This window comes from Anopheles arabiensis, chromosome 2 (genome assembly GCF_016920715.1).
Source record: "Anopheles arabiensis isolate DONGOLA chromosome 2, AaraD3, whole genome shotgun sequence".
Lineage (NCBI taxonomy): Eukaryota > Metazoa > Arthropoda > Insecta > Diptera > Culicidae > Anopheles > Anopheles arabiensis.
The window spans coordinates 15,966,136-15,987,784 of NC_053517.1; the positions used below are offsets into that span (position 1 = coordinate 15,966,136).

The window sequence follows — 21,649 nt, forward strand, 5'->3', positions numbered from 1 at the left end:
GTTTCGGTTGTGGTGTAGTATCGCGGAACGACACATCCGTTGGATCAACGACGCACACGATCGATCGGCCCGCCTAGCCGGGGCGCCAACGTTTTGCTGCTCCCCTTCACCGGTGTTTCGTGGCCAGTACACAGTGGTCGAATGGCACTCCCTCTCTCTCTCTCTATCTCTCTGTATGGCCTTCTATACATCAGCAGTCAGTTTTGTTAGCAGTCCATGGGCCATGCGATCCGGCAGGACGCAGGAAAGCCTTCTTGCTACGACCAACACCATCATCGACGGTGCGCGCGTTGCGTTTACCATCGGGCAAGAAGTTTGAAGTCAATTTGTTTAATAATGACTTTGACTTTCCATACCGACGGTGACCACTGACCATGGGCTTTCGTTTCATCTATCCGCGCACAACTATATCCACGCGTTTGAGCACACTGCAATGCACGCAGCGAACCTGGAAAGCTTCGGTTCGAATAGGAGCTACTGATGAAAGTACCGTGCATCGCACGTTCGGCACCGTTTTCCCTTCACCACATCTCGATACGTGCGTTCTCGTCCAGTCTCGAGTGAACTCGGTTGAGTCGCATCGTATGTCAAAAATTGTTAGCATCATGCCCCGAACGGGCCCGGGCGAAACATCGCCACGAGCGAGCGAATATTAGCGTAGCGGCGCGGAAGATCCACGCGGATACCCGACGACGACCCACGACGACGCCCATCCGTCACTGTGATGTATGATTATGCTTCCAATAAATCAATGCTCCGGTTTCTCCAGTCTACTTAACATGATCCCAAAGCCCTCGGTGCCGGGCGCGCGCACTCTGTGCCAGCGAGGCTGCCAGCCGGGCTGGCCGGGCAAAGTTTGCACGCCCCGTTCTCGGAACCGTGCACGCACGCGAGGAACGAGGGCACCATTAGGGTGAGCTCTAAATTTCGTGCAAATACATCCGGGGAATGGAGGTTAAATTGGACGCGAATGTGAAGACTGTGCGAGGGGACTGGCAAGCAAATGGTTGGGAATAATGAGGCAGGAGGTGGTAGGAAGCGTCCTAATACGAAGGCCACGGTAAGCGCACCAAACAGACACTGACACTTGGACACCGGGCGGGTCAAATTCACGTGAGCCCGACCGATGTAGGCCGATGAGGCAACCGATAAATTGCTTCTACTTTATTGCACACAAACAGTACAGTGGGGCGTTGTAGCATTAACATTAAGCGGCGGATGTACATGGTGGGTAGTCAACAATGGAGTGTGCTCTTACCATGATGAGCGGTGGAGTTCATTATTATTTTGGTAGTAATTAAAGGCATGGATAGGAAACGAATGAGCAGGAACTCATGGTTAATATTTTGGTGAAATCGTTGCCAAAGTACGGCCAAAGTGTTGCCATGGACAATGGACATATATTTTTCATAACGCACATTCATCATAGCTCCCTTCAATCGAGGCTCCACTACGACCAGATGACGGTCGTTTTGCAGCAGAATGCTGAAAGTTTAACCCCTGGACTGGGGCCCTGCGTATCGATGAACCGGACATTGTTCAGGAGCGCCTGTTATTCTCTACATGTGTGGGCATGCTGGAAAAGAGTGCACGCACCGTCTGGCTGTATGTTTGTGTGTATATATTCTTGGAACAGTGCAGCATGTCGGTAGAAGCAACGTTCCACCCCTTGACGAGCCATCAATCATGGGATCATAATTTGGAAAATGTTATTCGCGAAAACAAAATGGAAATGTTCGTGAAAACGTGCGCAGTGGTACCTGCTGCCCCCGGCGGAATGCCTGTGTTGCCAATGCCCGTGTGACAAGTTTGTGGCCGGCAGTTCTACTCCACTGTACTCTTTCGTGCCCTTGGTACCCGTATCCGCTCATCGTTTTTCACTTGTTTGGTTTTCCATTTCGCTGTGCTTGTTTGTGTGTATGTGTGTATAAGAGTTTTCCAGCGCTACAGCATCTACGGTAGCAAAGGCGCAGCTTCCGTCTAACGTTAAAGCGATGCTTTATCGCTCTCTCTCTCTCTCTCTCTCTCTCTCATTTTCCCGCGTGCGCCTACTTTTCTTGTTTGTTTTATATTATTTGTCACAAGGCTTCCGTAAATCATTTTTGGCATCAGTTTAGGAAACGAACCGGCGGTTGCGTGAGGACGGATAAGATGGAAAAGGTGGTGATTGTTTTTTCTTTTCTTTTCTCGCTCGAAAGGTGGTGGCTATCACTTACCCCCAAACATGCACCCACATCCTTCGAACACCCACACAGTGTTGGGAAAGGGTGGGGTAATATAAATAAGAAGTAAATTACCAGATAAGTTGCCCCCATTTAGGCGGCATGACAGAAAACGAATGGATTATTTATGTGAGGCACCATGCGCGTACGATTTCTGTTCCGTTGCTATGGAGACAAAACGCCCCGACGGTTTCGCGCTGGTAGGCCTCACAGGGCAAAATGAGGGGGTTTCGCCGGTGTGTGCTGGCAATGGGAGTGGGCATATTTTTTTCAACGCGCTGCGAGTGGGTGATTTTTTTCTTTTTTGGAGAGGGGATAAGAGTGAGAAAAATTGGCTCCCATTAAGGGCTCGGAAAGCCGGTGGCACATTTTGCCCCGGTGCCCTACGCTTGTTAGTCCTAAATGAGGCTATGAATATTTTTAACACTGTTGTGTGGGGAAGCCGATGCACAGTTTACTGATGAGTGTTTATCCATTTTGTTTGCCACTTATAAATCAGCCGTTTGTCGAAAGCGGTTCTCCCTTGGGAGCGAACGGGGGAAAGCCACTGGTACCACCAACGGTGAGAAATGACAATCATAATAGTGTGAGCGCTTATGAACGATGATGTTGGAATATGGAAAACGAAGATTTTGAGCGAAGGCTGCATAAAGGAAAAGGTGCTTTCTGAAATTGATAACATATCTTTCGCCGCCTATGAAACGGAGCATTATTTATAGCGTTCGAACCCATTTCATTTTCCAACAGATTACATTTTGCAAATAAATTCAACGTTCGAATGAACACAAACATTCCCCGCTGGACTTGTTTGCTAGTTTGCTATATAGCTTTAGCTATTTTTAAACATCCCCTTAAAGTTTGTACCTTTTGCCAAGGAAAAGCTCCAACCGAATGTTGCACGGACAAGGTATCCCTTCGGAGGAATGTGATCATCAACATGTTACAACAACAACAAAAAGTACACTTCCAAAACTCAGTCAATCAGTCACTCAGTCAGTAAGGTTGAGTGATTGCTGCACCGCTTGCGAGCCGTAACGCTTCTGGGGAAGAAACTAGTGTACTTTTTTTTCTTCTTCTTGCATTCGCTCCTCTATCTTTCTTTGCTACCCTTCACACAGCACGTGCATCGCGTACAGGGTGTGCAGGGCCACGAAACAGCATGAAACCAATATGATGATGACTGTGTCGACCGGCAGCATCTTTGCATATAGATGAGCTATGAATTTTATAGCGCTCTGTGCATGCATGCACAAACCCCGTCGAAACGCAATGGTAGAGATGCTTTTTGCGTTTGCACCTTTCGCTTTGCCTTCCTTTCCAAGATGCTGCACGGGAGAGTTGTCCAGTAAGGAAGCGTGTCAATGTCGCGCGTTGCGTTTCAAAATTTTGCTCACTTATGCTACATTCCCTTTTTTTCATTTACGGGAATGCCAAAAGCTTATTCGGTCTCTGATTGGATTCGTGACGTTTGTTTGCGCGAGCAAAAGGTTTCTGGTTGCGCACCGTTGAGGTGATTGAAGATTTGAAGAAAAATGCTGCCGTTGACGGGAGCGTGGGACGTGGCCAGCACTTTAAGTTGCTGCTAATAAACACATTTGGAGGAAATTTGGTGTAGCAAAACATCTTCCATACTTATCATTTCACGGCTTGCCACTTCAGTTGGATAAAGTTTAGCTGAATCGACTGAATTGCACTAACTCAGGCCTCCTGAGTTTAGTTAATAAGCAAAATTACAATTATCTTCAATAAGAGAATGCAATGTACAATCAAAAAGGAAATTTCTTTTTGTTGTAAGCTTAATATCAAATTGAAGCTCATAGAAAACCGAACATCTCTTTCATGGCGCGAATGCAGCATATGCAATCATAAATGCCCTAATAGAGCTTGCCGGACAGTCACACGATACTACTCCAAACTAGAACAAAAACATACAGACACACATAAACCAGAACGTACAAATTGTTTACGAAAATCGGTCTAACCAAACAGCCAAACAAGGCCAACCAACGTTACAGAACAGTTGAAAGGGACCCATTGAATAGGGAATAAGCTGGGGAGGGAAGAGGGGGTACCTCTGGAAAGTCCATATTTAGTCCCAGCTACCGGACATATTTTGCTTGAGCTAAAGCTGAGTGAGTGTGTGTGTGCGTGTGTGTCCGGTCACTCTCCCATCCGCCTCCGCTCGCTCTTGCCACGCGGGCTACCAACTTCCGTCCAGCGGCCAGCGTCAGTGTCAATCATTTGCAACTTTGGCCAAACAGGCCAAACTTGGCAGCAAATAAAACGTACCGATGATGTCAAACCGTACCGTGGGGGGGGGAGTGGAAGGCAAGAAGAGTTTTGTTTTCATTACGCAAAACTTTGTCCCATCCGTCAGACTGCGGGAGCGGACGGTCGTGGCAAGGGGTTGGGCGGCGTTCGGCGGTGTGGTAACGCGCAAGCGAAAAGTTATCCCTAGCCCTCGTACCCATACAATGCTGATGTGGACAGCTGAGCCAATGAGTTTGCCTTTGTCGCATAGGAAAGACACACACACACGCACACACACATACACACAACAATGGTTTTGGGGTTGATTGTTTGGTTAGGAATAATGTAATTACACGCCGCAAAAACAAAACAGTGTTTGCCACTAACCGCAATTGCATGCCTGCGATGCTTTTGTATTTGTGTAAGGGAGGGTAGAAATATGGTTTAATAGCAGTAAGTGTAGTATAGTAAGATAGCTTAAAATAAAGGTGAATAAACTCTTGCTAAACCCTTCCAACATCATCCATTGCCTTCTGGACGTTCAATGCCAAACAACAAAGCATGACGCTGCAAGGGACCCGCTAAAAATCCACCGTTGTCCATTTATAGCCTACATTGGTTTCAACTTAACTCGGGCTTCACCGTCCTACCACCCACTCCCCCCCATCACAAGCACACGGTAGGGATAGTATATCAAAAAGTTGTTGTGCGCACCGGACGCCAGAAGGAAGTAAATTGTTGCAACGCGATCAGGCGAAATCTTATAGCTATCTCTTTTTTCCCCTTCTTCTGCTTAGTTCATTCGCCTCCACTCCACTCAGCTAGGGTAAGACGATAACAACCCCTGCGCTTCACCTGCGCGTATTCCATGTTGCGCGCGTTACCGCGTCACAGCGTGTCAGCAGTGGTGGAAGAAAAGCTGCACAGCACCGCACAAAGAAAACAGCGCACTAAAAGCTATTTCTTGTGCAGCGCTTTTCAACGACTCATCCCACCACCCGCCGGTGCTGCATTCCGGTGCACCGCTCCCCCAGTTGGCAGATGCAGTGTAGGCCTTCGGAAAACGGAGCGGGGTGTGCTGGGGGAGAGGAATACAAAAAAAGCAAAGCCATTCCAATATCTTAACCCGCTGCCAGTACGGGTGGCAGTAAAAACACTGGCAGATGCTACACCCGTTTGGAAAATAACGACAATGGGATGGAGTTGTGTGGTGCGTGGAGAGGGAGGGGAGAGGAAGGAGGAGTGGGGGAGAAACTTTACCATCGCTCCAGCCAAAGTTGGCATGATAACGAAGCGCGCCTTCTCCGTGGCACTGCACCGTGCGCACACATTCCCATGCACGCAAAACAGTAGAAGCAGCGGGGGGGGGGGAAACTTTGTTTTTCTTTTCGATCGCGATGGAACATGGGCCCGAGGAACGGGGTTGGTAATGACCAAGGACGAACTCGACGAAGCTTCCAGCACACTTCCTAGCGGGCGCAAATGGAAAACTTTGAAACCGACCAAACCAAACCTTCGCAAAGAGCGAAACCTTGTGTGCAGTTCCTTGTGCGCCTCAAGGGCGGCAGTGAGCGACACACATAATTTTGTTTTTGTGCGCAATTGTGAGCCACCCGTTGGTTGAGGTTTGTTTTTGTTTTGCCTTTTTGTCTCTGCTCTCTGCCTCCTGCTACCCGGCACAGATGCACAAATGAAGCCGCGAAGCCGGTGCCCTTTATAGGGTCCCGCTTCATTTCAAAGCGTTAACATAATGGCATACCGTAGCCTTGCAAATGGTGCAGGCTTTATCTAATGCTTTCACGAGAGCACAATTGTCATAGATTTTGTTCAGCTCAATGCCACCGCCAATGGTTTCTGGTGTCTTCGGGCACGGGCAAACAACCGTTGCCATGCCATGCCATGAAGCCACGCGTCAATAGTTTCGTTGACAAGTTTTGGAAAGCGGCGGCAGGAACCACAACAACACAACAACCCACGGGGAAGGACGAGGGATCAATCCACTTACGGAGGTGCGATCAACTAAACGAACCATTCGATAGGCCTTTTTTGGGGCGGGTTTCCCTGGGTGATGGATGTTGGGCGCGCGGGGCATTTCCGTAGCACTCGAGCAACACGGCTCACCACCCGTACGCACCGCTCAATGTAGCGATCTTGGGTGCTTGGGTGCGGAACGCAAGTTTCGTCAGCATCCAAACCGTCGAACGTGCGATGGATGTTGGGGATGTTGTTTTGCAAAGAAAGTTTCCTTGTTATTTAACTATTTGTCTATTTCTCGCGCGCATCGATTTGCCAAAAGTTTTGCGGGCGGACCCAACTTGCCAACCGGTTGGCAGGGACTTTATTGTGCAGCTCGGGTTTGTGGTGCATAGCAGCGAGAGGGTAGGCAAGAGGAAACTTCAGCCCTTGCCCGAAAAATGAACCGAATACGCCCAACCTGCGAAGAATTGGTACGAAATTCATCAGCGTTCAAAGTTGCACCCAACCGACTTGCCGGTCGGTTCGCTGCGAAGTCAATTCGTCGAACTTTGCAGAAGCAGAGCATCGTGATAGTTGACGATCTTGTGGGGTTTTTTTTCCTAGTTGTTTTTGCAACATTCTGCAGCATGCCGCAGCTTCCGGACTTGCATTTCCACTAGCTATTTTTCTTTCTTTTTGTTTAGCAGTAGTTTGTGCATCTCGAACATTGTGAGCTGTATGTGTGTGTGTGTGTGGTGCTTGTTTTATCAAGTTCCAAGCAAGCAAATACGCTGATCGCTTACCGCAGTGTGGGGTCTAAAAGTATTGGTAGGCTTTGCTAATTGCATCAGCCTGATAATGGATGAATACACCGACAAAAGAAGCAAGCAAGGAGAATAGGATGAGTGTGCGGCAAACTTTGCTTCACCGCAATAAAGATATTCAAGCCCAACATGTTCATGCAAACTTGGAAGGTTGAGTTTGTTTGTTATGTTGTTGTTTTGTTATGTTTGCTATGCTATGTTGTTTATGAAATTTGATTATTAGAACCAACTAAATGTGCTTTTTCGTCCGCCTTTTGCACGTCTTTTGAATCGCTAAAACTCAACTCAAGTAGACAATGTGATATTATATTATTTTTCTATAACGCTTCCTGTTTAAATTACCTTAAATGAAAGTCCAAGATATTCTGAGCCTGATAATTGAATTTGAAGCATCCTAAAACGTGAAATCGACACGAAAAAGTAGATATACTGTGCTCTAAAAACTCATACATAAACAACAATTTGCTCCCACACGTAGTTTGATCGTTTGTCTGACCTCTAAACTAATGGGAAGACATTATTTTAGTATCAAAACTTCATCTAAAATCAATAAAAAAAGGATGAATTGAATAAAACAAAGAGTTTCAACAATTATAATCCTAAAGTACATTTTACACTCAAAACGAAGCAGCGAAACAAATTATCACCAACCGCGATCACCTTTGGCACGGAAGTGAAGTATCATCGTCACGCCCCAAAATTCATGTCCTGGTTGGCTGTCCTGACCCTTCAATTTGAGCGATGAATTCTGTTGACAGTTCCAGTCATTGGAACGTGTCCCGTGCTCATGGCGTGAGTGTCACTTCTCAGCAGCTAAGTTCCCTGCCGCCAGCAAAACGCGGCCGACGGCCGAGGCTGAAAAATCTAATAACACAATCACCAATCATCACCAATCAGCTGACAGCGCTGCCGCTTGCATGATTTTGACGCTGTTTTTCGGCGCTGACGGTTTGTCCCGGTGTGTCGAAATCGATCGAACAAGCGGTCATCGCTGGAACATGTCATCGCCCCCGACGCCCTGTGCTGGAGGGCTTCACAAACGCAGCCACGGTTCGGTCGGTATCGTGCTATGTGCAAAAAAAAACGAGCAGGGTAAATAAAAAAACATTGCTCAGCTTTGGTCAGCAATTCGTCAAACGCAACCAACGCCGAATTTACCGGACAGCGGTCGGCACTGGGTGAGGATAGGAAAAGGGAGAACAGAAAGATGCCTACAAGGCATGCCGGTACGGTCATCATAAGCTGAATGTACGCGTTTCGAAATGTCACGTTCGCGACCACACACCACACACACACACACACAAAATCGGGCACGGGGACAGCAGCAGCCCTTGCTGTCTGGCCCGAAAAATCTGCTTGGTTCATCGAATAGTAAGCAGCGCTTGCAAGTGACAAAAGTGCAAGCGAACTAGGCACATCATGCTCGTCGTCTTCGTTCCATCCCCTCGGGGGGAGAAAAGTTTGAACCACTGATGATGTAATTAATAAAAATAAATCAACTTATCGTCTTGGCAGCAGATTTGTGCAAGTTGTCCCCCTATTTACCGTTTAGCGTATTGAGAGGCAGAACAATTTGCCAAATCATCGAACCTCGCATCGGACTCGTTGGGCATTAGGGCTTGTCTCGAGGGAAACGCTCTGGAGCAAAATGTGTGATTTTTCATTTTTGGGTATCTTTAATGTGGTGGAAGAAAAGTCTTAACATTTGTTTGAATAATTTTAACCAATATCAAGTGAGATCAAATACTTAGATTAACATATATTCAACGACTTAATACTCAAACTCTATAGATATCTTTCTCTTGTTTAAAGCAATACAACTTTCCCAATTAAGAAGATGCTTAACTGCAGCTGACAGCTCACATTCGATGGGAAATAAGTGAAGTGTACAAATTGAACCGAAAGCGCAAATAATGACGATGATCAGCAGAGTTCGATATGATTTGTGTCATGCAGAATGCACATTTCAAGCATATTCAAGCGCTGCACCGGATGCAATCTTCTAAGCGAATTTCTTCCTTTTCTGTATTGCCATACCAATGCAATATTGTGTGTGTTTTGCTGAAACTTTCTAAATTTGCCTTCTGATGAGTCGCTCACACTACAAGCGGCTGCCACAACAACAGCTCGACCACAATACCCATCAATTTCCCGAGCACCAACCACACTAAGCACTACGCTTCGCCCGTGTAGTGGTGGTAGCAGTAAAGCTAATTTATTGGCAAACACAATTGAACATGTAATGGACAGCTCGAGCGGTTGTGGGGAGATAAAAATTCCACGCTATTTTATGGCCAAACGTCTCCAACACTGACAGGCTCTATCAGCCGTATACACATATCGCCATATACACATATCGTTCCGCGTTCCGGAATCGCGTGATGGAACGAAATTTTGACAATCATAAAAGCGTAATAATATGCCAAGCATAAGGTGTGTGTATGTGTGTGTTGCTCCACCAAACCACCCGCTTGTTCCGTACCCTATTGGGTGGTAAATTATCCTTTTACAGTTTTCCCGATCACTTCCAACCTCGCGGTGCTGGCACGGAGCCCTTACTGTTCCACCGCTATTGCGATTGACACGGAGGAACTCCTTCAACTTGTCACGTGTATTTGGCTTCCTGTGTCCTACACACATACCGTGTCACACTCATATGCAGACACACACACACACACACACACGACAGCCGAGCCAATAGTGTAGCAATCGTTGCCGTACACGTACGAGGATGCTTAAAATTTTCGTTACGCAAATGTTTTTACATCTTTATTGCGGTTTGTGTACTGTTTTGGGAGGGTGTGTTATGGTTTTGTTTTTCTCTTTTTTACTCTTTTTTTTTGCTCTTCTTTCCGACACCCCTCAAACAAGATGGGCAACATTTGCTCAATCCGTTTGATGTACATAAGCACGTCTCGGGTAGGGCGAAGTTTTAGTTTCGAGGGTGGTTGGAAGGTTTTCCCTGTGTATGTATGTGCTTGTTCGCTAGCAAATGGTTCGTGTACTTGTTTGATGTAATATGTTACGGTTGTGCCGATTCGTTAACCAGCAGCAGAAGCCTGTACCACGTCCACACTCCTCCCTCACCTCACCCTCCCATTAACTTGGGTGGGTCGGTTTTGGGATGACGTGTTGATTTTTCCACTGTCGAGGGGTTCGGGACACTTTTTGCCTTGGCATGTCTGACATGCCCGTTCCGTCCGGTGCGGCGTGGAATCAAACGTGGAATAAAAAATCATAGCAGCAAATGTTTTTCCTTTCCTTCTTTTTCTTCTTCTTCTTTTTCTCGTGGTTGTTGCTTTGGTTTGGGGAAGGAAAAGCAGACACACGTACCGCTGCTTCCACCGGGTGGCTAATGTGTGGGACGACGGCTTCGGTGGCGTACGGCGCTGGATATGTAAATAATTGCACAACCCACACCAAGCTGGCAAACGAGGCGGACGTGAGGAATTGCCAAAGCCCATGCACACACATGCCGCGATGTACCGGGCAAGATGAAAGCACGGATGCTGTTTAGCGGGCTCGTTTCTCTAAAGGAAACACACACTTTTTAGCAAAACCAATTTAACATTGTTTTTCTTTTAACAAAAACACAATTAATCAGAAGAATCATTAAAGGATTTCTAAGAAAATCTGTAGAGCACATGCTTAACGTATGCATTTACAAAAAAGTATAATATGTGTTGCTTTTTTAGTAGTTTTGTATTAGTTTAGTTTACTTTATTTCAGAAAATTCAAAATCAAATTACAACTTCAAACAACAGTTCTTCCCCCTTTCACATAAAACGAGCCACTCTTATATAAGATGTTGTTACTAAAACAACTATGAATCATTGTTATACTATCAGCTCGTGAGCATAGTTTGCGATCAACTTTGAATGTAGCAAATAAAACCCAAAACAACACAACCCACCCATTTGTTAGCCGTGTGCGAAGTATATATTGTTTGGCTTTCTACTGCACCCTTCGGCAGGTGCAACACACCAGCCAGCCTTTATTTGTTGCAATGCAACGTAATCAAAGCAAACAGCAGCAACAATTCGCGAAACGATATCTGCTCCTCCGGTTCCCCCTAACGAAGGCACGAATAGCGCCGTGCACCGTGCTCACACGTGGTGCACACGGGATCATTTTCGCTCGTCGCTACTGCACTCGTCAAACAAGACCCTCTCATTTAACCAATCAATTTGGTGCACCGTACATCATGGCGCGGGCATGATCATACGCGCTTGTTTGCGCCTCCCCCGCCGCTATCACGGTACTAACCTAAACCTTCTTTTTTTGTCCCTCTTTCAGATGAGCGTTCAATCAGCGAGACCGGAATAGGGATGAGGCGAAGACAGACAGCCGCACACACTCGCGCAGCAACACCAGCGGCAGCGAAATAAATAAATTGCGAAAAGCCCGATCGATCGATCGTAAGCATCCGTGTTTGAGCAGAGCTGCAACTGCACACAAGTGACTTGGCAAATTGGCAGTGCCAACGGACGTGGCGCGCAAGGAGAGGTGTGTATCAGTCGCGGGCACTATCACCGTGGTACCCACACGTTCCAGATCGTTTAGCTTTTGCACCGATAAGCCACACACACACAGGGCGGGAAGGCAGCCGAACGCCCGAAGGGCCGCACCGGTCCCGAGGCCGTGCGAGATTGCAGCAGGACGCGAACACCGCGACACGGTACGTCCGGAAGGTCGGAATCGGGTTCAGTGAAGTGAATTGTGTGCGCCCGGAAGTGCACGAATCGGTAGTGCTACGCGCGGACAGGCTTATTGCGTGCTGGTTAGTGTAGTGTGTGGTTGCAAAAACAAACACATAAAAGTGCATCCGTGGCCGTAAGGTGTGAGATAAAAAAGAGGGGCAGATAGGGAGAAAAAAAAAACAAACACACATACTCAAACAGAGTGGGAACCCACCATCGCTTCCAAACGCTACACACACACACAATTGTGCAAGCCCTCCGGCGCGGTTCATGGAAGGGAAAGCTGCACCACACTAGCGGCCAGGATTACCTCCGGTGTGTCGATAGGTGTCTCAGCTCGGTATCGTGCTAGTTATAAAACAATACAATAAATACAAACACACACACGACTCACCAATCAGGTGCACTGTGCTGAGCTGGGGAAAAACAAACTGAAACAAAACAAAAATGAAGACGACCGCGTTGCTGGTACCGTTACTGTTGCCACACGCTAACTGATCTCTCGCAGGACTCTTCCCCCGCGACACGCCCACCCGGGCGTTCGGGTCACAGTGATCCACCGTCCACCAATGTTTGCATCGGGTTGCACCGGGTTGGGGGTTTTGAATCATTTAGTGAGGCGAAAATAAACTTATCCTAATCCAGTCAGCGCATCCGCACGGTTTGCCCACACACACACACACACACACACACACACACACACACACACACACACATACATATCCCCCTAGAGAGGCGTGCAAGGTGGCCACGGTGTGGTTTTCATGAAACGAGATTTTTCCGAACCGAACCCTAAACCCCCATGCAAAAGGCCAGGGAAAATCTTCCGCCCGTTGACGGTCGTTAGTCGAGAGGGGAGGGGGGGGGATAGTGAAGCTTTGTAAAATTAAACTCAGCATTGTGGGTGTGCAAAAGAGACACCGGAGAGAAGCGATTTTTTTTTTGGTTCCACTGTTGTTGAACCACCGAGTGACCTCCGCTCTCGCTCTCTGCCGTTTGCATCGGTTTTCCGGCGCTCGAGCGCTCTGCTCCATGATTCTACCCGTGGGATTCGGGCGAGCGGCGAAAATAATAAAATATTCAAAGCAGCAAACGCTACCGGCAGCAACCACGGACCCAGTACGGAAACGCGAGTGATATAAAACGGGCTAGAGAAAAAAAATCACAAAAAAAATAAAAGGACAGGGAGAAAAAGCGTAGGGGGAAAAGCAAAGAGAGATAGAAAGAGAACAAAAACAAAACAACATCCCGGAAGTGGAACAGCAATTTCCATTCACCCACAGGGTGCCGAAGCTCGGAACAGAAACGAACAGATAAAATAAAGCCCCAAAAACAAGCGCACAAGCATAAACACCGGCTGTACTTGTAGTGCGTGCGTGTGTGTGTGTGTGTGTGCATATGGTAGTGTTGGATAATTTTCCTTCCGGAGAAGCCCGTGCTGGTTAGCATCTAATTGCTACCTGTTTGTGATGCGGGCTCACGTGCACATGATCCCGCACGCGCACGCTTTCGGCAAGACACAATCGCACCCTGGTGGTGACCGCGGTGCAACTTACACGAACCGAATCGCCCTTCTCGAAGGGGGCCGAAGACGCCAGTGAACCTTACCTTGGTCGGGGCAGGGGGCACGAGCCGCAAGAATCTCAGCATTTGCGGTTACGGTGTGCATCTTTCCGCCTAATCGAATCGTTTCGTGCAGCGTTTTACACAGGGAAGCTGCAGCGAGCGCAGGTAGAAACCGCGCGAGCCGTAGAAGCAAAACCGGAAAACGGAAGCCAAGCGAGCCCCGAAACTGTGGCAGAGTGACGGTGCCTTGTGAGGGAAAGGCGAACCCCATTCCTTTGATCATGCAAAGTGGCAGGATGAGTGTTTCCTTTGGCGTTTTGAAGCAGTCCGCCGGTGCCACGCCAGCAAAAGTGAGCAGCACGCGTATGTGTGACCCTTCCCGGTGCACTTACTGAAAGATCAGTGTCGGGGTGGGGCAGTGTGTGCTTTCAGAAGCGTGGTGGTGGTGGTGGGGAGGTTGGGGATTAGGATGCTTGCATCACCGATGTGAGCAGACACAGTGTAGTAGAAAATAAAAAGTAACCCTCTTCACTCCTAGCCTTCGTAAACCCAACAACGACGACGACGACAACGAACCCGACGGTGACGGCAACACAAGTGCATTTGAAGGATGCAGTGCAGCGAAAGATAATGCACCGTGACGGTGGAAGTGGAAAAGTGCAATTGGCCATATGCAAATGTGTGTCTCCAATCGCTCTATGTGTGTGAGTGTAGGTGTGCCCGCAATTCTCTCGTGTGAGCCAATCCAATCGGCTTATTTCGAGTGAACGAGTGAGCGACGGGAGAAGAAGTTGCAAGAGAGCTAAAGAGAGAGAGAGAGAGAATGCGTGTCCGTGTGTGTGTGTCAGTGAGTGTATGTGTGTAGGCAAGGACCAAAATAAGTGTTTGTGAATGGCCGGAAGCGAGTGAAACTCTTCTGAGCGAGCGAAGAGGGCAACCGGGTGGTCGAGAGCGCAACACCGCGGGAAACAGGAAGTGGAACAGATTACGGCACGGCTGTGCAAAGGAAACTCACCCCGGGCAGGGGAACACCGTTTCCCACCGTGCGGGGATGAGCGCATTCAAAATGACAATGACGAAGGCACACATATTGTGCATCTTGTGGATGATTATTTTCTTCTGCTCGAGCAGCACAGGTAAGACTTCCGTTTTGTTTTTGTTGTTGGTGTTGTTGTTTTTGCAAGTATACTTGTGTTTTTGTTCGTGTTTCGAACCTGGCAGTTGAACCATCGTTTAAGCTATTCAGCTTCGCGCCAATCGTTAGTCGCACTCGCTTCACACGGAAACAAAGCGTCTAGGAGCATAAGGATACTGCTACTACCTTTATGGCAATGGAGCCCTGTCAAATGTGCTTTGCTTTTTTAGCATGGTGCACTGATATCTGTCCAAATTTGTAGGAAAGATGTTGTAAAATATGCTTATATTTATTTGTATATACGTTTATCTGACCAAATAAACCCATCAAACCCATCAAACACGTTGGGTTTCAACGGGCGATTTACTTCATTTCATTGTAGTTTTGTTAACATGCAATTGATATTGATCGGATTGTATTTTACATGTTTTTGTTCTGTTTTTACTGATTTTCTAGTTAAGTAGGTATGTTGCGATCAACGTTTTTACATACCTTCAGGCGCTCCGGCAAGCTGATCGCATTTCCATATATTGGGGGTTTTAACGATATTAGCCAGCTGTTTTACATGAAGTGTCAGACTTCGTAGCTGAAATCATGTCAACACTCCATACAAAACCACCCGCAAAACAAGCTCCATGATTAGCTCACGAAGGATAAACCATGTAAAATATTAAAAACACTACGGGAAGCAATAATAAAATACTGGAATCAGCCAAAAAAAAACCTTGCAAAACCCTCTAAACGTACAATTTACTGGGTTTGGCAAGGTTTTTTGTTTGATTCCAGAATTCCAGAAAAAACTCATATAAAAAAAAGAAAACAAAACAATTTTAAAATGCATCTTGGTTTGTACTCAATTGGTGGAATTCAATATGGCGTAATCGTAACAGTCACATGGATACAACCTGGATGATGAGTACTCAGTCAGTGTCAGCGGAACGACAGGCTGAAAATTTTAGCTTTCTGGCTTAATATACAGATGGAAATAACTTTTCTTTTGTTTTGTTGATATATATATATATATATATAAGTCTGGGAACCGCCCAATGATCTATGCAAAAAAAATCATCGGATCTTATAAGACCGTACTAAATTAATTCAGTTGTGGTTCATCACTACCCACTTAAAGCACTTGAAATACATGTAAATAGAAAAAAGATTACAAAAATCAGTCGAATAAAGCCTTCACTGGGGCAAGATGACTGCTTAGGTACATTAAGTGAAAGGATAAAACAACGTTTGTAAATCATTGTTTAAGCGTGAATTCTGAATCATTGGTTGTAAATCAATTTCGAGAGGGATTGGTTTTATATTAGCGATACAAGATCGATGCAAAATATCTGCATTTGTTTACAATGGTAATTATAAGTTTACACTCTTTGCGTAATTTTTCGTGTTGAAAACGTAAGATTGTTACAAACATATGTCGTATCATACTATCATATAATAAGAAAGTATTGTATTTCTATCAACGCTGGTTCGTTAACGATTCTAATTATACGAATGGCAGCTTCCAAATCAGGATGGCCAAATTCGATTTGACGCGTAAAACCAAATCTTTTTTTGCTATATTACATTGATTTGAATTAATTGTTATTTTAGTATGACTTTCTCATGGTATTTCATGCAGAAGAAAACAGTGCGATTTATTTACTTAGGACGTAACGGTCTGCGCAGATAGAAAATTCAATATTTACTAAGAAAATACATGGAGTGCAGACAGTTCTAAATCATATTTACCATTCGGCGCGTGTGTAATTATTAACCAATACCAGCCTACTTCATGTATTAATTTATTCCGATACATAAAACCATTCACTTTGATTATTCAACTTTGCTCGGTCGCTCAGCACCGGTTGCAAACCACTCTCCTCTCCTAATTGATCCGGCAAAGAATACACCCATGGTGTAAGTGTACGCAAAGCAAATAAAAGATTTGCATTAAGAGAGCAGTGAATTATCAAACCATCGTTGCGAAAACCTTCCACGGACGAGTTTGCCGCCCACTGCTCGTTCTCACTGCTCGGGATGGGTCCGGGAAGCTTCGACCTTCCTTCCCATTAACGCTGTATTTGCACGGCAGGCTGTATCTCCCACCGTCCCTACAAAACGGGGCACTTCACCTCAACACAGACCTGCCTAAATAAACAACGCACCCGTTCAGTGTGCGGCAGGCAGCGAAATGTTCCCCAGCCCAGCAACTCAAGCCCAACATTCGGCCTGATATATGATCCACCAAGTGAACGGTGCTGATGTTTGCTTTGCGTATCAATATTAAAATACCAAACGGATCCGTATTCGGTCCTCCTTTTTCTGCCCCTGCGCGGCTCCACCCGGGCTACACAACCGGGCTCATCACAATGCTGCATGCAAATGATCAGCGAGGCTCGAAATGCCACCACATTTCGCCCTCACGTTTTCCCGCGCTCGGTTGAAGCGAAATGCGGATAAACGGAAAATCGAATACCCGGCCCCAGAATACCCGGTATTTCCATACATTCCGGTAAAAGAAATTGAATAAGCCATCAAAATCTTGGCTCTGTTTTCCCCCTCTTATGCAAGCGACACCCACGGCTCCCTCTCCCCTTGACCTGGGGCTGCCAGGGAGACGCGTGAAACGAGGAAAATTGTGACGGCTAAAAGAAGAAACAAAAATCCAATGCAAATATCCGGTTTTATTTTCACCCGCGCTCACTTCGCTCGCCCCTCACGCCAGGTCATCCTGCCAGCACTTAGCCGCATGACGTGGAAACGGGGCGATGGGAAAGACCCACACTGTCGCCTGTTTCGTCGTCAAAAGCGTCGTTTGATGATTGACATAAAATGGGAATTGTTGTTGTACTGGCGGGTTTTACTTCAAACCACGCACTCACACCCGTACGGCCAAACTCCCCGAAGCACCCCGCTCCGTTGGAGTTTCGTAGGGCGAGGGGAAAATAAACTTTTTGACTTTATCGGTCTAGGCTGATTACTTGCGCCTGCCTCCCGCTGCTTGTCAAATAATCACAATCCGACAAACTTTGCACCTTTGCATAAACACACACACACATCACGTACACAAATACAATCACATTCTGCACCGCACCGGCAGGCATGATATATGTGTTGTTTTACACAAACTTTTGCATGCGAGGAACGGTTGGGTCGGGCTTCAATCAATTGAAGCGCACTTTAAGCGCACAGCAGTGCTGCTTCGCATGTGCAGTGAAGCGTACGCCTTGGTGCTGGTGGTGCTGTGGTTATGTGTGCTTGTGTGCATGGTTTAAGACGAACTCACTTTTATGGCTCAATGGAGCCGCCCGGTATTTTAGAAAGAGGCACAGGCTTTGCCCGGTAGAGCCGTTTCCTGGGCAGCAGCCGGCGGTGCTTGCCTGTTTAATACGTATAAATTTTTATGTTTATTTACAGTGATAACTTTTCGGAAAGAATAATCTCCCCTCCCCCTTCCCATTCCATGACATTCGCTGGTAATAGTCGCCAAAGTGGATAAAAGCTACCCCACGGTGGTTTACTGCTGGATTTATTTAGCGGTCCTGTGCGTTCGCTGGCGTGTGTTTGATTTGTGATGAAACGTTTGATTTGCGCTACATTGAAGGGAAAACTGTGAATGGGCAAATATTTCGAACACATTTATGTCACTTGAAGAAGGAAGGATGTAACATAATTTCATCACATAATTATAATTTAAAGAATAATAGCGAATTTAAAAATAAACAATAAAGCTAGTTACAATCTAAGTAGACAAATGACAGTTCATCCCCGCTCTTCAAATGAGTTTCTTTAAAGCTCGTAAAATTAAAGAACCTTTTGCTACGTTCTGTTCAGCAATATGTCAAAAGACAAACAAAAAAAACCCACTTGCTTATAGAAATGCTTTAAATTATGCAATCGTTTTTTTCGTCAAGATTATTGAGAATCATCAATGAGGCATGAGGTTTGACGTTCAGTATAAATTACCTTTACGTTTCAATTATGCTGAATTTTAAGAATAATTATGTGCTCAGCCCGCCAACATTTTAGCTACTCTTAATAAAACGAAATTACATAAGTTGAATTTAAACCATACTATCGAATAAATAGTTTATAAAAAATCTTGTAAAAACGGCATAGTTGGCCGTATCATTGAGTTACACTCATATGGCTTCTTATGAATTCCTGCAAAAAAAGTTCAGCGCAATATCATATAATTTATGCTCAATTAATGAAACGGTATCATGTTACGATAGCAACAAAACAATGAATAAAGACCCGTTATACATTACTTACATTGAAGTATCCATGCTGATGTCAATTTAAACAGTCTAATACGTTACTTTCCAATCGTTACGAAATACCAGGCGCCTCCATATACACGACCGCGTTGGATCGTTTTGTTCCAAACTCTCTTTTAGTTTAGCGTTCAGTCTGAATGTTGGAATACAAAAATATCCCGTTGTATACATTTTTTTGCTGTGTGATTAAAGCTCTTGTATCAATATAAATTGCATACAGTGGAACCCTTTCTTCCATAAAACACAAACGCTACTAATTGTGGTTTCATTCAAGGTAATCTGCTTCCATGATAGTATCTGTTGTAATCAATGGCTTGGTAGCATTATTTACTGCAGTCACAGTTTAATTACCCTTTGTAAAATGCAGTACATCCACATTAAACTTCAATTACCGCTTCGTTGCCCTATACTGGGTACAAAAAAGTGACAGATCTGCGATTGACAATGCCATTCAATGGGTAACATCTCATTTTTCAACGCACACTTTCATTAAGCTCGTTAATGTTGCACCCATAGCGCCAACATATTCACACCAACGCTCATAATGATGTCGCTCAGAATTACATTTTATTTTTATCGATATGATTCACCTAAATTTTGATTCATCCCTGGCTGCACAATTAAAGCTTCTTCGAGTTCTCTGCTTCGCTGGCTTTTGCTAATCGAAAGATCTCGTGCTGTGTGTAAGTTTCTTTTCGCTATGAAGAAAAAAAGCATCTTCACTCGTTATCTATCTTTACTACAGAAAGAGAGAGAGAGAGAGAGAGAGAATAATCAGAAAAAGAAAGATAGAAAGTGAGAGAGGGAGAGAGAAAGAAAGAAAGTGAGGATGGCAAAAAATCCAATCTTTGGGCACACTAAAGCACACCGGATTGGAGGCAATAATCGTTAATTATGCTTTTCCATTCGCTGGCAGCGGTTGGCGGAAAATCGCTGAAACGTATCATTGATCAAATCAACCGCAATCCTGTACTGGCCCGCCACCTTTTATCTCCCCTGTTCCCGGTTCCGCCAGTCCGTACCCTCGAGTTTAGCGATGCGGGTCCAGTCAGTTCGTTTATGCTACATCACTTCCCCGCCGCCCGGAGACCCCTTCGTCTCTCTATCTCTCTCTCTCACATACACACACACACACACAAGCTCGATGGCAGCTATCCTACCGTCCTGGCAGTAGTAATGAATTCGATGTGCTCATTGCGTTAGTGCCGAACCGTTTAGTTGAAACTCGAAGAACGCTCGGAAAGGAAAACGGCCAGAATAACGGCGCTAAACCTGCACACCAAAAGAAAACGGTTCCACAACCCCCTCTTGGTTCGAGACTTTTCGTTTCGGAACAACGTGCTACGGTCGTTCGAACCACAAACTCCGAGCACGAACGAAGGGAGCACGAGAGCAGCAAGTCGATTCGATTCCGGGGCAAAGTGTGAAACCACATTTACACATTAAACCCAACAGACCACGTCCACTGTCTTGCGCCCGTTCGCAAGACTACAGCGTGAATGTACTTTTGCCCCATGCCGCCATTTGCTTTAGTGAGATGATTTTTCTCCACAAACCAATGGCACGGTCGTTTCATGGATCGATTCGCTTCGCGCGTTCGATTGCGTGTGGCAAAACGGAGCTCTAAACGTAAAACTTAAAGGGCGAAGCGAACAGAAACACACAAAATTAAAGCATTTCATGATCCTGCATCGGCGGTGGGAGTGGTTGTGGTGTACTTGGAGCCCGCTGTAAAACACAAACAACACACTCAAAATGGTTACGGTGGTTAAGCCATCCGTGAAAATCTGTACGCAAATATTGTTTTCATACGAATGGCTAAAACACGCGGCAGTGGGTAAATGCAAAAATTGTCATTTAATTTCGCGTCACTCTACTGGGTGGGAAAATTAAATGAATTTTACAACGCATCCATGATTAACAAAACATGCACCTGCACGAATGGGGTTTGAGTGCAATGTAAACAAAGTACCTTGCCACATGAGGTGTATTGTAAATCACAATCGCAGCTGCAGTTGTGGGAGCGTGCAATAGTAAACATGAAAGTCGAGTTAAAATCAATTCCCCGCAAGTGCTGATGACGATAACGACGATGAGTTTTGAAAAGTTGGATGTCAAATACGAACGAGTACGTAACATCAATACTCATTATTTTAGACAACGAGCATCCCAGTGCAAATGTTTTTTTTTATATGTCATACATAAAGTTTAATTTAATATGCTAATGGATGCAGGCTTGAGGGAGCCCATTAACTAATGTCATTCAGTCCTCCAACAATGTATCAATTATATTTCGCTATCACAGAAACACAACCAAACACAGACAAATGAAATTGCGTTGCTCTTCCTGAGCGTTCCGTTGTGTTACATCCGATTAAAATCCCATCACAATACATGTTGGGCACGAGTTTCGATGAATTTTTGTCAATCACTGCCGCTACCGGCTCGACGATTCGGCGAAACAACTTTCCCCCTCCCCCCCCCCTCCCAGATGCCCACATTTCATAATCAATCTGTTCCGCTAAACCAATCAAAATTCGTATTCGGATTCTGTTTCACTGCCGCGCTGCCACATAAAAATGATCAGCACAACATTGACACGGAAAAGCATACGCGTAGGTTGCGGCAGGAAATAAACAAAAGGTAGAAAGAGCGAAGGTGGAAGGTGGAAGCAGCAGCGAGGCGATGTTCGGGCAACCTTTTTTCAGTGATTGCTTCCTGCTTC

General features: G+C 45.7%; 1 protein-coding gene across 8 annotated transcripts in view; it reads left to right on the forward strand.

Moving 5' to 3' along the window:
- The window catches only part of LOC120893909 (serine-rich adhesin for platelets-like), a 188,391-nt gene that overhangs the window by 98,535 nt on the left and 68,207 nt on the right, over nucleotides 1–21,649 (forward strand). For 5 of the 8 annotated variants that reach the window (XM_040296116.1, XM_040296114.1, XM_040296121.1 and 2 more), the window contains exons 4-5: nucleotides 11,549–12,090; nucleotides 14,057–14,654. In XM_040296116.1, the coding sequence (XP_040152050.1) occupies nucleotides 14,570–14,654 (85 nt within the window). In that variant the 5' untranslated portion in view covers nucleotides 11,549–12,090; nucleotides 14,057–14,569. The remainder of the gene's footprint in view (nucleotides 1–11,548; nucleotides 12,091–14,056; nucleotides 14,655–21,649) is intronic. The other 3 variants (XM_040296118.1, XM_040296119.1, XM_040296120.1) reach the window with 3 other exon arrangements.